Source organism: Zootoca vivipara, chromosome Z2 (assembly GCF_965207765.1).
Source record: "Zootoca vivipara chromosome Z2, rZooViv2.hap1.1, whole genome shotgun sequence".
Taxonomy (NCBI): Eukaryota; Metazoa; Chordata; class Lepidosauria; order Squamata; family Lacertidae; genus Zootoca; species Zootoca vivipara.
In genome coordinates, this window is record NC_142585.1 from 6,209,064 (window position 1) to 6,225,183 (window position 16,120).

The window sequence follows — 16,120 nt, forward strand, 5'->3', positions numbered from 1 at the left end:
AACTGGTCCCAGCAATGTGGGGTGGAGTTTACTTTAATTTTGTCTATTTTTACACTATTATATACACTTAAAACAATGTTTGGGAGACAAAGAAGCGTTTGCCATACTCACCGGAAAGAAATGCAAATTCTTTCTTCAAGTCCTCAGCAATGTCCTTTGCACATGTTGGAAAAGATGACTCTGGCAAACAAAGGAACATGAAATGCATGGCTTAATCATTGCGTAGCTTGAACCTGTCACATCTATATCCCACTTTCTCCAGGCTTCTCCTTCCTGTAGCTCTGCATCTCCATCACCCATCGACTTGAGTGCCTGCTCTTCCCTTTCTATAGCCTCCGTGTGGGAGGGTCATAGCTCAGTGGCAGAGTACCTGCTTTGGATGCAGACGGTCCCAGGCTTAAACCCTAGCATCTCCTGATGGGAAAGGACCCTGTTCATCCTCTCTGTGATATCTCCCCCACTCCAGCTGGCCATTCCAAGAACTCTGCAATTAAGGAAGCTTGTCCCTCCCAATCCATTTTCCTTTTGTGTTGTGTATTGTTTTGGATTGTCAACCTGAACGGAGGAACTATCTCACCTCTGGCATCTGTAAGTCACTCCACTACACAACCTCGAGTTCATTCAACCTGTGAACAGAGCTGACGCAACTCTGCACATTCAACAACCCTGCATTTTGCAGGATCCCAGATTGTTCACGTAACTTATGTACTGTACACATCTAGATGTGTTCACAGCTTGAAAAATAGCTAGATGAGTCAAGGCAGGGCCAGGAGGTACAATTTTTGCCCTCCTTCCTTTCGGAGCATCAGTGTGCCGCAAACAGCTACCTGCAGGCAGGCAGCCCACAACAAATCCTTTCAGAGGGCTAAAACCTTGAGCCTGGGTTTGATGAACAACAAGACCAGGGCAAGAACAGGGTCAGCAAAAGGTTACAGAGTAGGTGATGTTCTTGAGTCACAGACACAGCATGTGCAGTAATTAATGCCCTTTTAAGAAAGGAGGGCTGGTTCAATGCTGCCTGTTATTTATCTTCCCTGCCCCTCACCAGAACGGCCCACACCATTTGCAAACAGCAGGTGTATACTACACACCTGTCTAGCAGCCTTGTTATTACCAACACACTCTTTCGACAGAAAAATAAATTTAAAACTTCATTGAGGCATCCTTGATCAAACCACTGGCACCTCTTAGACTCTTGTTATTGTCCGGGCTAAAGATTGCCATGATGTGCTCCTTACCAGAGCTATGATGAGCGCTGATGACTGCTGGACAGATCACCAACTAATACGCTCCACCATGGCTATCAAGATTATACCTCAACGCAGGCTTCAAGGAAGGAAACCAAGGCGCAAAATGAACACTCAAGCCCTTCAAGATCCCATTAAGCGGGATTGCTTCCAAACGACTCTTAAGGACCATCTGCTTTCAGAATTCCCTGGTAACATCGAGGAACACTGGGCCAAGCTAAAAACATCCATTATTGCAGCCTGTGAACAAACTATTGGATACCAAACCAAGAAACACCAGGACTGGTTTGCTGAGAATGACAGTGAGATTGAATGCATGATTGACAAGAAAAGGAAGGCCTTTCAGATCTGGCAAAGAGATAGAAACTGTGCCACTAAGAAAAAAAACCTATGCCAACGCTAAGGCTGAGGTTCAAAAAAGAACCAGAGAACTAAAAAACACCTGGTGGATAAAAAAAGCTCAAGAGATCCAGCACTTAGCCAATACTCATGATGCACAGAGTTTCTTTAAAGCCACAAAGACCATCTATGGGCCAAAAATTCATGGCATATGTCCCCTACGCTCAGCAGATGGTAACACACTTCTAAAAGATAAAGAAGCTATTGCACTGCGCTGGAAAGAACATTATCAACATCTCCTTAACCACAACTTCCCCGTAGCTGCTGAGGCCCTCTCACAAATTCCGCAAAAACAAGTTAGAGATGAGCTTGCAGTATCTCCAAATCTGGAAGAGTTGTGTACAGCTTTTAACTAAATGAAAAACAACAAAGCCAGTGGACCTGATGGGATACCTGCCGAAATCTTCAAAGTGGGCGGAATTGAACATACACAACAACTTCACAAGCTCATCGAAAAAAATCTGGGAAAGAGAAGAAATCCCAGCAGACTTTAGGGATGCCAAAATTATCAATCCCTTTTAAAAAGGTGACAGAACTGATTGTGGAAACTATCAAAGCATCTCTCTATTAGCTGCAGCCGGCAAAATTCTTGCAAGGATCTTAGCAAACCGTCTGGTAACAATATCCAAGGTGACCCTTCCTGAATCCCAAAATGGTTTTCGGCCTTGTAGGGGGACAGTGGACATGATTTTCACCACTCAACAGCTTCAAGAAAAATGCATGTATATGGTGTTTATTGACCTGACTAAGGCTTTCGACACTGTAAATCGTAATGCCTTCTTTGCCTCAGTCTTCTCCAAAAAAGAAAGCAATGCCCGACCTGAAGAATATGGAGCAGATGATTCAGCAGGGGAAACACAGCCCAGAACAAGTAAGGAGGTAGTACAAGAATACTTGGCTAATTTAGATGTATTCAAGTCTCCAGGGCCAGATGAACTACATCCAAGAATATTAAAAGAACTGGCAGAGGTGATTTCAGACTCACTAGCAGTAATCTTTGAGAATTCCTGGAGAACAGGCGAAGTCCCAGCAGACTGGAGGAGGGCAAATGTTGTCCCTATTTTCAAAAAGGGGGAAAGAGAGGACCCAAACAATTACCGCCCAGTCAGCCTGACGTCAATACCAGGAAAGATTCTAGAGCATATCTGTGAGGGACAGAGGATATCGCGAAGTCCCTCCCCTCCTGAGTTCAAGCCCATCCCCGAGCACAGGGGAAAGCAGAGAGAGTTCCGATTCCAGTGGGGAAGCAGGAAGTCGTGTCCGAGGCTCAGGCAAGGTAGCGGAGCCAGGGTCCCAGGTGGGACAGGAAGGGGCAAATAAGGGGGGGAGCAAGGGCGTAGCCAGGATCAAAACTAGGGGGGGCAAGCCATGGTCGTTCAGGGGCGGGGCCAAGGCACAGAAGGGGAGGGGCCACGAAGTGGGTGGGGCTAAAGGGCCAGCGGGCCTGATGACATCGTGGCGGTGGCAGCAGCGGCCACCTTGTGCTTCTGGGGTTGGTAGCGTTGGCGGCTACCCTGCTTGGCTGGAGAGGACGGGAGGGTCGGGCAGGCGAGAGGGGGTGGCAGGGCGGGCGAGGGCGAGGCAAGACACGGCCGCAGCCACGACGGCTCCGAGGTGTTACTGCATATCAGCATAATATTTCAACCATGGTTCAAGCCCCACCTTAGGGGAAAAATCCTGCATTGCAGGGGGTTGGACTAGATGACCCTTGTGGTCCCTTCCGACTACAATTCTATGATTCTATTGATATATTACCATAGCATATGCATCATTCTGCTTTCTTGAATTGTCCTACTCCTAGGCATAGCATCCAACTCCTAGAGGCCTAGGTGCCCCCCCAATTACTGGTAAATACCGTATTTGAAAGAGTCATCCCCCCATTTTGATGGGCTTTCTATGTGGGGCTTATCTGCCCCCCCCCGTATTTTATTAAGGATGGAAGAGGGAGGGAAGGAAGGAAGAAATAGAGAGAGGGATAACTCATATTTGTGGGTGCCTCTGGGTGACGCTGTGATGCTGGAACTCTGCATGTACAGGAGCCTTGTAAGCAGCTTTCTCTCTGCTTGATTTACAGCAGGCACGTCCAACAGGTAGATTGTGATCTACCAGTGGACATAGCTGCCAAGTTATCCCTTTTTTAAAGGGATTTTCCCTTATGCTGAATAGGCTTCCTCACGAGAAAAGAGAAAACTTGGCAGCTATGCCAGTAGATCACTGGATGTCTGTGGTAGATCACTGGTAGGTCACTGGCACCCCTAAAAAAAGCTCACCCAAAATTTTCCTCCTCCCTCAAAAAAGTTGAACTATGACCTGAAGCCCTAAACAAAAATGGGCCTCCCTCCCTCCTAAAAGAAGCTCAACAAGTTTGACCTAAACCCCAAAAAACAGGGCTTCCCTTCCTTTAAAAAAAACTCAACAGCTTTGACCTGAACCCCCCAAAAGGGGGTAGATCACCCCCAGTTTTAAACTCTGAGTAGATCAGAGTCTCTTGGGAGGTGGCCACCCCTGATTTACAGTATACAGATGCAGGAGGAGGGGCAGACTGGAACACCAATGCTTTTTATAAACATCACTGTGTCTGTCAAAGCTACAGCCCACCCCCTTTCTTATTCACTTCTTTTTAGCCTTGCAGAGCCACCTTAGTCAAATTGAATCCTCTGAGTCTGCACCCTCATTAAATCGCCAATAGAACTCTTAATGCTCCTGAATGCTCATTAACAACTCCTACTTAAGAACAATAGGGTGAAATGGTCAGCTATCGAATCTTGCCTGGGGATATATGCTCCATTGTCTTAACTGCTTAACTACTGGTAGCCACTTTGCTTTATTTATTTGATGTGTTTTTGTTACTGCTGTGTCCCCCCCCCCCAGCAAGCGGAGACTTAGCTGCTCTTGCTAAAGCAAAGCCCTTTCCACTTCAGTTTTTGGAGGGGAAAAGTGCTGGTTATGGTCTGTAAAATACATTAATTTTTTTGCTTCTAGGGGGGGCAGCTGCCCCCTCCTGCCCCCCCTGCCTACGCCCATGGGGGGGAGACCCATCCCCCCAACTCCGGAATTACGCAGAAAGAGGAGAGGAAAGAGGATGGGTCTACCAAAGCTTTTGTGTTGGAGAAAGACACGCCAAAAGCCATTCGGAGGTTCTGAACCTGACTGAACACATCACTCTGTGTAAATAGCAATGACTTCAGCACTGTAAATACGCAGCACCAATAAAAGAATAAAATGCAGAGCTGGGTAGAGTCGTTACTCTGAAGTAGTCCGCTCCGGCCACTGTGACAGCAACCTCCGAATCTTTTTGGGGCTACTTTGGAGTTGCCGGGATGAGTGTGTCAGAGGCGGAGAAATGGCGGCAGATCGCGGAGAAAGCCCAACAGAACCTGCAGCAACTGGCGCTGCAGGCACAGGGGGAATTAAAGGCAGCGAAAGAAGAAACCGAGAAGGTCAAGGAGGACCGGTTACAACTTGTGGAACAGGTGAGAGCGCTTCAGGACAAAGAGCTGCAATTAAGGGCGGTGGCGGTAGAGCTCCAAAACAAGCTGGACGCCAAGAAAAACAAGGCGGGAGGGGCCCCCCAACTCCAAGTGCTGCCAGGAAGGAGAGCGGGGACCCTAGTAAGCAAGTTCAATGGAGACCCGAGGGAATATCATGGCTTTGAGACTGAGATAGTGTATGCTCTTGAGCTGCACCATGATGACTTCCCGGATGATGAGCACAGGGTAGCGTTTATTGTGGAACACCTTACAGGGGCAGCCAGGGAGTGGCTAAGACCATTAATCGCGACAAAAAATCCTTGCATGAAGAATGTCAAACTATTTCTAGAGGCTTTGAAAACTATGTATGCATCCGATAGTCATATGGACCAGACCAAAGAGGAACTGCATAATTTGAGGCAAAAAACAATGACAGTTCGCGAATATTGGGCGAGATTCACCATGCTAGTGCACAGACTGGGGTGGGAACTGCACTCTCCTCCCATGGAAGCGGCGTTCTACCTAGGGTTGAATGAGGAGGTGAAAGATGAGCTCTCAAGAGGTCCAAAGCCCAGTAATATGGATCAGCTGAGCAAAGCGGCTCTAGCGGTGGGGGTGAGACAGGAATCCCGGTGGAACGACAAGCAAGCAACGCGCGCAAAGCGGGCTTGGTTCCCACGGTCGCAGGAGAAGCCACTCCCCCAACAGCCACCTCACGCCATGCCAGGGGCCGGCCAAGACCAGGAACCCATGCAAATTGATAGCGCGCGCGCGCGGGCTTTTCAAACCCCAGCGGCGACAAAACGCAAGGAGGGAAGGGGCGGGAATTGCTTTCTCTGCAACTCCCCCCAGCATCGCGTCAGAGACTGCCCACATCGCAGAGAATGGCAAGGAAAGGCGGGAACGGTTGTGCCCTCCCCCACTGACGCAGCACCACAGCAGGGAAACGGGAAAGCCTGGTTGCAGGAGACAAGGGGCAGCAGCCAGGCGCAGTCAGCAGACAACAGCCCCAGCCCGCCCACCCGCACAGCAAGGAGCAGAGCCAGCCCACCCCTCCCAGAGCAGGAGTGGTTCTAGAAGTGACGCTAATGCTCCCAAATGGCTATCCCCTGACGGTCCTCGCCTTAATTGACAGTGGTGCCTCAGCCAACTTCTTCTCGAGAAACTTTGCAGAAGAGCACCAGATCCAGCTTCTGCAGCTGGACTTTCCCCTGCACGTAGCCACCATTGACGGCAGAGAGTTGCTGGGAGGGGCCATCACTCATCAACCCCCCCCCCCATGAGAATGACGGTGGGAAGGCACTCAGAGACACTGGCTTTCAACGTCACAACCATCTCAGACCCCCCCATCGTATTGGGCATGAGCTGGCTGGCGCGCCACGACCCCTCCATAAGTTGGCACCAGAGATGCATCACGTTTGGGTCGGACTTTTGTCTGGAACATTGCATGCAGCACCATCCAGGGGAGGGGCCTCCAATAGCCACGGTGGCCACCATGCATGTCAAAGGGGGTGAGGCGATACCCAAGCCGTACTGGGACCTGCAGGAGGTCTTCAGCGAAGCGGAGTCCGACCACCTACCCCCACACAGGTCTTTCGACTGCCAGATCAACCTGGTGCCAGGGGCAACGATACCCCCAGCCAAGCTGTACGCCATGTCAGATCAGGAACTGGAGGATTTGTGTGCGTTCATAGACAAGAACCTCAAACGGGGGTTCATCAGAGAAAGCAAGGCAGCAGGGGGCAGCCCGGTCTTCTGGGTGGACAAGAAAGACACGCAACAGCGCCGTCTTGTGGTGGATTTCAGACGGCTCAATTCAGTGACAGAGCCCGTGGCTTTCCCCATGCCCAGAGTGGACGATCTCCTGACAGCGGCACGCAGGGGCAAGATTTTCACCAAGCTAGACCTGAGGGGGGCGTACAACTTGATCAGGATCCGGGAAGGCGATGAGTGGAAAACCACGATGTTCACGCCTCTGGGCTCTTTTGAATATCTGGTGATGCCCTTCGGGTTGCAAGGGGGCTCAGCATGCTTCCAGGCCTTCATGCACCACGTCCTGGGGTCCCTTCTCTTCAAGAACTGCTTGGTCTTCCTGGATGACATCCTTATCTATTCCGATGACCCAATGCAACATGTGAAGGATGTCAGGGAGGTGTTGCAGCGCCTGAAGGAGAACCACCTATATGTGAAGCTGGAGAAGTGCAAGTTTCACACCAGGGAAGTGGACTTCCTGGGCTACAAACTGTCAGACAAGGGGCTGGCGATGGACAAGGACAAGGTGCAAGCCATCCTGGACTGGCACAGCCCCAGGACGCGCAAAGATGCCCAACGCCTCCTAGGCTTCGCCAACTTCTACAGGAAATTCATCAAGAACTTCTCGCGGGTTACGGCTCCCATCACGGACTGCCTGAGAGGCAAGCAGAAGTTCAGGTGGACACCAGAGGCGCAAGCAGCGTTCGAAAGCCTCAAGAGGGTGTTCGCTTCCGACCAGAACCTGTTCCACGTGGTGCAGGATGCGCCCCTACGCATGGAGACAGACGCTTCAGACCGGGCGTTGGGAGCGATACTGTTGCAACTGGACGCCAACAGAGAGTGGAGACCTTGTGCCTTCTTCTCCAGGAAGCTGACACAGCCTGAACGCAACTACACGGTGTTTGATAGAGAACTTCTTGCGATCCACGCTGCTTTCCAGCACTGGCGACACTTCCTGGTGGGCGCCAAGCACCCCATCCAGGTGTGCACAGACCACAAGAACCTGGAGTTCTGGAGAACGGCCAGGGTGCTCAACCAGCGACAGATACGGTGGGCAGAGTTCTTCTCGAACTTCAACTTCTCCATCCACTACATCCCGGGGGAGCAGAATGTCAGGGCGGATGCCCTCTCCCGCAAACCAGAGTACATGGAGCAGGAGTTGCCACCAGCGCCCAGGCACATTTTCCCCCCATCAGCATGGTCCTGCGGAGCAGCAGTGGTGAGCGAGGCAGAACTCACAGCACTGACGGCAGCTGATGAGTTTGCCACCCGCATCTTCAGAGAACTGAGAGGGGGGAGGGAGCAGGCAAAAGACTTTGCAGAACGCAGGGGGCTGCTTTTCTACAAGGGGGCACTGTACCTGCCCACCACCCAGCTTAGACGTAAGGTCCTCAAGCAGATGCACGACAACCCAACGGCGGGTCATTTTGGAAGGGACAAAACCGCTCACCTAGTCATGAGACACTTCTGGTGGCCAGGGGTGCGGGAAGATGTTAGAGACTATGTATGGGGCTGTGACACCTGCCAGCGAGCAAAGGTGGTCAGAGCAGCGCCAGCAGGGTTGCTGGAGCCATTAGCCACACCACACAGGCCGTAGGAAGTGGTGTCCATGGACTTCATCACAGACCTGCCTGCGTCCAGGGGCAAGACAGCAGTGTTGGTGGTGGTGGACCTTATGTCCAAAATGTGCCACTTTATACCGTGTGCCAGAGCGGTATCTGCAGAAGAGACAGCCAAACTGTTTGTTGACCACGTATTCAGACTGCATGGCTTACCTTTAAGGGTTATTTTGGATCGTGGCCGCCAATTTGTTTCCAGATTCTGGAGGCGGCTCATGAACCTCCTGCAGGTGGAGGTCAGCTTATCGACGGCTAGACACCCGCAGACCAACGGACAGGCGGAGAGGGTCAACGCCATTCTGCAGCAGTACCTGAGATGCTACGTCAGCCAGCGACAAACAGACTGGGTGGATCGCCTGCCACTGGCGGAATTTGCCTACAATAATGCAGTGCACGTCTCCACAGGGGTGTCGCCCTTTAAGGCCAACTACGGGCGCGACCTCAGATCTTTCCCGGAATGGGAGGGGGAGGAGGAGGAGGAGGGCCCACTGGCAGAGGATTGGGCGGAGGAACTGGAGACGGTGCACCAGCAGCTCAGAGAACACTTGGAGAGGGCCAAGGAGGCGTACAAGAAGGGGGCAGATCGCCACAGGCGACAAGGGGAGGTCATCAGGGTGGGGGACAAGGTCTGGTTGTCCTCGGAGGGCCTGCCCACCAGAGGGAGGTGCGAAAAACTGGAGCCCAGACGGCTGGGCCCCTTCACGGTCACGCAACAGGTCAACCCGGTAGCCTTCAGATTGGCACTACCAGAGGACATGAGGGTGCATCCAGTGTTTCATAGATCGCTGCTGTCGCCGTACAGGGAAAGTAGCAGGCTCCGAGACAGCGAACAAACCCCCGAGGGAGGGGGGGAGAGGGAAGGCAGGGAGCCACTCAATGAGGCCACGGCCATCCTTGATTCACGGAGAGGGGTGGGGGGCCTGGAGTACCTCATGGCATGGGAGGATGCTCCACCGTCACAGAATGAATGGGTCCCAGCCACTCAGATACAGGAGGAATTCTTGGTGGAAGAATTTCACGCCCTCTTTCCCCACAGACCCAAGCCCTGGCACATGGAAAGGGAGGGGGAGGGGGAGGGGGAGGAAGTACGGGAGAGCAGTTCACCATGGAGATGGGAAGCGGAGTTTGAGGAACCAGAGGAAGAAGTATGGGCGTCGCCGAGATCCACTCAGTCAGAGGAAGAAGCTGACTGGCAGCACATTTTTACCCCCACCAGCTCTGACGCCACGGACTTTTTGGGATTCCAGTCCTCCCAGGCGGAAGGGGGGGGCGCGAAGGACTGGGGGGAGGTGTTCACACCAACGGGCTCGGAAAGTACTGAGTTCTTAGGCTTCCAGTCGTCACCGACACAGGGGGGAGACCTGGGGGGGGGAGAGAAGGGGAGCTTGGGAGGGGGGTGGATGTGAGGGACAGAGGATATCGCGAAGTCCCTCCCCTCCTGAGTTCAAGCCCATCCCCGAGCACAGGGGAAAGCAGAGAGAGTTCCGATTCCAGTGGGGAAGCAGGAAGTCGTGTCCGAGGCTCAGGCAAGGTAGCGGAGCCAGGGTCCCAGGTGGGACAGGAAGGGGCAAATAAGGGGGGGAGACCCATCCCCCCAACTCCGGAATTACGCAGAAAGAGGAGAGGAAAGAGGATGGGTCTACCAAAGCTTTTGTGTTGGAGAAAGATGCGCCAAAAGCCATTCGGAGGTTCTGAACCTGACTGAACACATCGCTCTGTGTAAATAGCAATGACTTCAGCACTGTAAATACGCAGCACCAATAAAAGAATAAAATGCAGAGCTGGGTAGAGTCGTTACTCTGAAGTAGTCCGCTCCGGCCACTGTGACAATATCATTAAGCAAACGGTCTATGAGCATGTAGAAAGGAATGCTGTGATCACTAAAAGTCAGCATGGGTTTCTGAAAAAATAAGTCATGTCTGAATAATCTGATCTCATTTTTTGACAGAATTACAAGCCTGGTAGATGAAGGGAACGCTGTGGATGTAGCCTATCTTGATATCAGCAAGGCCTTTGACAAGGTGCCCCATGATATTCTTATAAAGAAACTGGTAAAATGCGGGCTACACAGTGCTACCATTCAGTGGTAGCTAACTGACTGAACCCAAAGGGTGCTCATCAATGGCTCTTCCTCATCCTGGAGAGTAGTGACTAGTGGGGTGCCACAGGGTTCTGTCTTGGGCCCAGTCTTATTCAACATCTTTATCAATGACTTGGATGATGGGCTTGAGGGCATCCTGAGCAAATTTGCAGATGACACCAAATTGGGAGGGGTGGCTAATACCCCAGAGGACAGGATCACACTACAAAATGGCCTTAACAGATTAGGCAACTGGGCCAAAGCAAACAAGATGAATTTTAACAAGGAGAAATGTAAAGTACTACACTTGGGCAAAAAAAATGTAAGGCAAAAATACAGGATGGGAGACACCTGGCTTGAGAGCAGTACATGTGAAAAGGATCTAGGAGTCTTGGTAGACCACAAACTTGACATGAGTCAACAGTGTGAGGCAGCAGCTAAAAAAGCCAATGCAATTCTGGGCTGCATCAATAGGAGTATAGCATCTAGATCAAGCAAAGTAATGGTACCACTGTATTCCGCTCTGGTCAGACCTCACCTGGAATATTGTGTCCAGTTCTGGGCACCACAGTTCAAGAAGGATACTGACAAGCTGGAACATGTCCAGAGGAGGGCAACCAATATGGTCAAAGGCCTGGAAATAATGTCTCATGAGGAACGGTTTAGGGAGCTGGGTATGTTTAGCCTGGAGAAGAGAAGTAAAGGGGCGATATGATAGCCATGTTCAAATATATCAAAGGATGTCATATAGAGGAGGGAGAAAGGTTGTTTTCTGCTGCTCCAGAGAAGCGGATACGGAGCAATGGATTCAAACTACAAGAAAGAAGATTCCACCTAAACTTTAGGAAGAACTTCCTGACAGTAAGAGCTGTTCGACAGTGGAATTTTCTGCCAAGGAGTGTGGTGAAGTCTCCTTCTTTGGAGGTCTTTAAGCAGAGCCTGGACAGCCAGATGTCAAGAATGCTTTGATTGTGTTTCCTGCTTGGCAGGGGGTTGGACTGGATGGCCCTTGTGGTCTCTTCCAACTCTATGATTCTATGGCTGTCCTTCTGAAAATTGGCTGCCCAAATAAATTTGTAAACATCATTCAGTTCCTCCATGATAATATGACAGCAACAATCACAGATAACAATGGCTCTCAAAGTGAACCATTCACAGTGGGATTATTGCCCCAACTCTATTCATTATTTTCATTGCCATGATCCTACACTTTGTCGACGGGACTGGATCGTTGTTACTCGTGAGTAGCTGCAACAACCCCCTGACACCAATACCCCACAAATCACCCAGAGATGCATTTTAAATAAAAGGACACATTCTACTCATGTAAAAACACGCTGATTCCTGGACCGTTCACAGGCCAGATTGAGAAGGCGATTGGGTCGCATCCGGCCCATGGGCCTTAGGTTGCCTACCACTGCATTAAAGCATCTTCTGTTTTAAAATAGCACAGCCAATCTGAAAACAGTTGGGTGTATCTACCACTAAAGCTCGCTTGCAGTAGTGGCTTTGGGCTGCAAAATAAGATCTGTAATTACCTATATGTCCCAAATTTCCTCTAATCCTCTAATGGCTTTCCAGCCTGAAGGAGGGAGGCTCTTAATTAAAGCAAGTCAAACTGGATTTCCATTATTGGCCGAGATTAGCTACCTCTTTGGTTGGAAAGAATGAAATTGATGCCACTTGTGGGATGGGAGGAAAGAAGCCATGGAAGAACTGGAGGGGTTACAAGACATCTCTATGTAGCAGGGAGGGGGAGAGGCTCCACAAAGTCAGGAAATGGGAAGCTGAAGCTGATGCCTCAACAGAGGGACCCCATTGATCATTAAAATGCATTGTGCAATGTCACAAATTATGTTTTTTCACAACTAGGGATATAGGAGAAATTCAATTCAGTTCTCATTTAAAGACAAGTTCTCATTTAAAGGCAAAGTCTCCATGATTTCCCATGAAAACAATAGGAAAGTACTGTATGCCAGTATACCACCCCAAATTTGTCACTTTACATGGAAATGATCACTAAACGTGCACTATATTCCAATAGTTTTCTGGCTTCTACATCATGTGAAAGCTCAAACATTCACTTTGTGAATGCAGCCTAAATTACAGTGGATTAGAAGCCGCATTTCACTGTTAAGGGGAAAATCCATCTCGCTCCCTTGTTTGCACATATGGATAGTTACACTGCTGTTAACACAGAGTAAAAGGTAAAGGGACACCTGACTATTAGGTCCAGTTGTGACCGACTCTGGGGTTGCGGCGCTCCTCTTGTGCTATTGGGTGAGGGAGCCGGCGTACAGCTTCCAGGTCATGTGGCCAGCATGACAAAGCCGCTTCTGGTGAACCAGACCAGCACACGGAAACACTGTTTACCTTCCCGCTTGGAGAGGTACCTATTTATCTACTTGCACTTTGACGTGCTTTCGAACTGCTAGGTTGACAGGAGCTGGGACCGAGCAACAGGAGCTCACCCCGTCGCGGGGATTCGAACTGCCGACCTTCTGATTGGCAAGCCCTAGGCTCTGTGGTTTAACCCACAGCGCCACCCGCATCTCGTTAACACAGAGTAGTCATCCCATATCTTATCTGCCTTTCCAACGAGTTCTGTCCTCTGTTCATGGGGATGTTTCCATTATGTCATGCCAAGGCACAGTAAATATGAAGCAGAAACGTGAGCACACTCCTGACAATGGAAAAAGCAGAAGCACAAAAAGATGGAAAGGATAAGAGCCAGGGAGTAAAGTGACACCAAGATTCAACTGAGGGTAGCTGAGCCACATCCAGGCACAAGCGCTAAGCAGAGGAGACTGCTCCCTCTTAACAAGGGCATTTTCTAGTTAGAGCAAAGTGATGTAGTAAAGAAACTAAACACGAGCCAGGAAAGTCCTCCTTTCGAATCCTGACAAGAGAGCCCTGAAGTGACGAATCATAAAACTATGGAGTTGGAAGGGACCCTGAGGTCATTTCATCCAACCCCCTGCAATACAGGGATCACAGCAAAAGAACTCCTGAAAGATGGCAATCCAAGATGATATCTCAGTTGCCCAGAGCCTCTTAATTATAAAAGTTGTGGGTTCAAGTCCCAGGTTAGGCAAAATATTGCTGCATTGCAGGGGGTTGGCCTAGATGACCCTCATGGCCCTTTCTAACTCTATAATTCTAGGACTCTAAGATGGTCATTTTCTCCTTTGCAGGATGGTGATGACTGTGGTCATTCATGCAAGATTTGATTGCAGACCAAACGTTCTTTGGAGGAAGAGGACCTCATTTCGGGTTGAAGGTACACAATGTCCCAGAAGGTATTTCTGCAACACAAAGGGCGTGTGTCTGTGTAAAAGTGGCACTAACTCCCCCAGTGCATGAAAATAATAACATTGGGACAAAGGCACAGTAGGTTCCTGCAAGCACAAAAAAGAATCTTGCAAAAGCTTCCAACCTTTGGTGCTTAAATAGCCACTTTGTGAACGGGTGTGGAATTTCTGCAGAGGTAGAATCTCATAATTTAACAGCAGAGCCTAGCCCTACTAAAGCCTAGGGTAAAGAACAGGTGATATACTATGTATGCAGAATGTCCCAGGTTCAATTCCTGGAATTCCCATGAAGTCAAATATGCCCTGGTAAAGATCTGAAGAGATATATAGTATCTACATTAAGCCTATAGATGGAAACTGCCGATGCAAAGAAATATTCTGAAAATTTCCATTGGGAGGCTGAAACTCCCAGTTACCCAAAGGCCTGGACCAGTCACAGTCTTGCAGCCTAACCTACTTCACAGGGTTGTTGTGAGGATAAAATGGAAGTGGGGAGTACTGAAATGGTATTCTTTGAGGAATACCGTAAGTATTATTTATAATGAATAAATATAGGGATGTATTTTGGACCAATGTCCTTCTAAGATGTTTACGCAGAAGTAGGTCCCATTCAGCAAACAGATTTTAAATTGCAATACCACCTGAAAATGTCCTGAAGGCAGCTTCAGTTCCTTGTTGATGGCAGCAGTGGGATTACTGGTGAATAACGAGTCAGTTGCCCCAGTTTAAGTTCCTGTTCCAGTAAAAGGGAGGCATTGATTACAGCTTTCCCCCACCCATTTTATTTTTTTCATCTGTATCCCACAACAGTGGTGTCTTGCAACAGATGAACTCCAATAAAATTTAATTTAAAATGGGAAATAAGTAATTAAAACGCCCCTGCACTTCACAGGAACAGAAATTAACACTGCCTATTTATTAACACTTCCTATTCCCCTGGAACAATGGAATTAAATGGCCTTCCCAATTTACAGTCCAAAGCAAATATTTCTGCCCAACACACACCTGCTGTCACTTTTTATAATTATTGCAGTAAACAATTAGGACGCTGGGACCCACCACACGGCAGTTATTGCTGGTGTGACATTTGTAGGTTTTTTTAAAAAAACATTCTGAATGGCTGTTTCAATCTGCTTCTCTCTCCTTGAGACACTCTCTTCAGCTTACGAAAGCATCCAAAGCCTTTTGGGACGTTGTTGCCCTATATTCTGAAAGTTCTGTAACGGCATCTGAAGCATCTATTTTTAATAGGATGCACAGCTATGAGCTTCGGATATTTTTTTTGCAGTGGGGTGGGGTGGACAGACAAAATAATGTAGAAGGGCAATCTGGAAGATGGGGGATATTTAAAAGGGCAGGACTACAATAAATCACATCATATTTCTATATGGAGCAGTCTAATTCTGGGCAGAGTGTCTCCATACTAGGGTATTAAATCAAATGTGTCTACAATTATTTTTAAAAACACTTTTTAGGATTGAGACAGGCTTCCAAAGCAGCAAAGTGTAACTCGAACACAAAAACAAACAAATGAAAAGAAAAACCTTGCCTTGTTTATTGGGTAGAATGGAGGTGTAGTGATAAATACAACTAAATAAAATATTCAAGAAGCAGCATTTTAAAAGACCAATCATGCAGTCCTACGCAGCTATAAAAACACGATTGGCAGTAATAAAAGAGTAAAGACAGCATTAGCCATTGAAACGCCAAGAAAAGCAAAATTGGCTTCAGCAGACACCTAAAAGGTAGCAATGGTGGTGACAGGCAAACGTCCTGGGGACCCACAAAGGGGGTCCCATCACTCAGAATGCCCCAACTCTGGTTTAGTTTGGAAAGGGAGAAAATCAGAAAATCACAGGATCAATCCTAAATTCAGTCCCCAGCATCTCCATGTAGGGCTGGAAAGCCTGCAGAGCTCCTGCTAACCAGTGTTGGCAATACAAAGGCCCACAGTCTGTGTCAAGATAAGGCAACATACCTGTACAGAGTTCATTAAGAATATCCATAGCTCAGTGGTGAAGAGAATGCTTTCCATTGAAAGTCCCTGGTCAAAACGGCAGCTTCTCCAAAACACTTTACCTGAAATCTTTGATAGATGCTGCCAGTCAGTGTCGACAGTACTGAGCTAGTTTGGCCCATTGTCTGACTCAGCCTAAGGCAGGTTCCTGCATTTACAATAAGCTTAAAAAGTTATAGCAGCATAATAATAATAATAGCAGCCACTGAATCATTTTCCTTTCAC

General features: G+C 49.0%; 1 protein-coding gene across 1 annotated transcript in view; it reads right to left on the minus strand.

Annotated features, from left to right (window-relative positions):
- MCF2 (MCF.2 cell line derived transforming sequence) overlaps window positions 1-16,120 on the minus strand; it is an 88,450-nt gene that overhangs the window by 66,765 nt on the left and 5,565 nt on the right. The window contains exon 2 of the mRNA XM_088664431.1: window positions 112-180. Within this exon, the coding sequence (XP_088520557.1) occupies window positions 112-180 (69 nt within the window). The remainder of the gene's footprint in view (window positions 1-111; window positions 181-16,120) is intronic.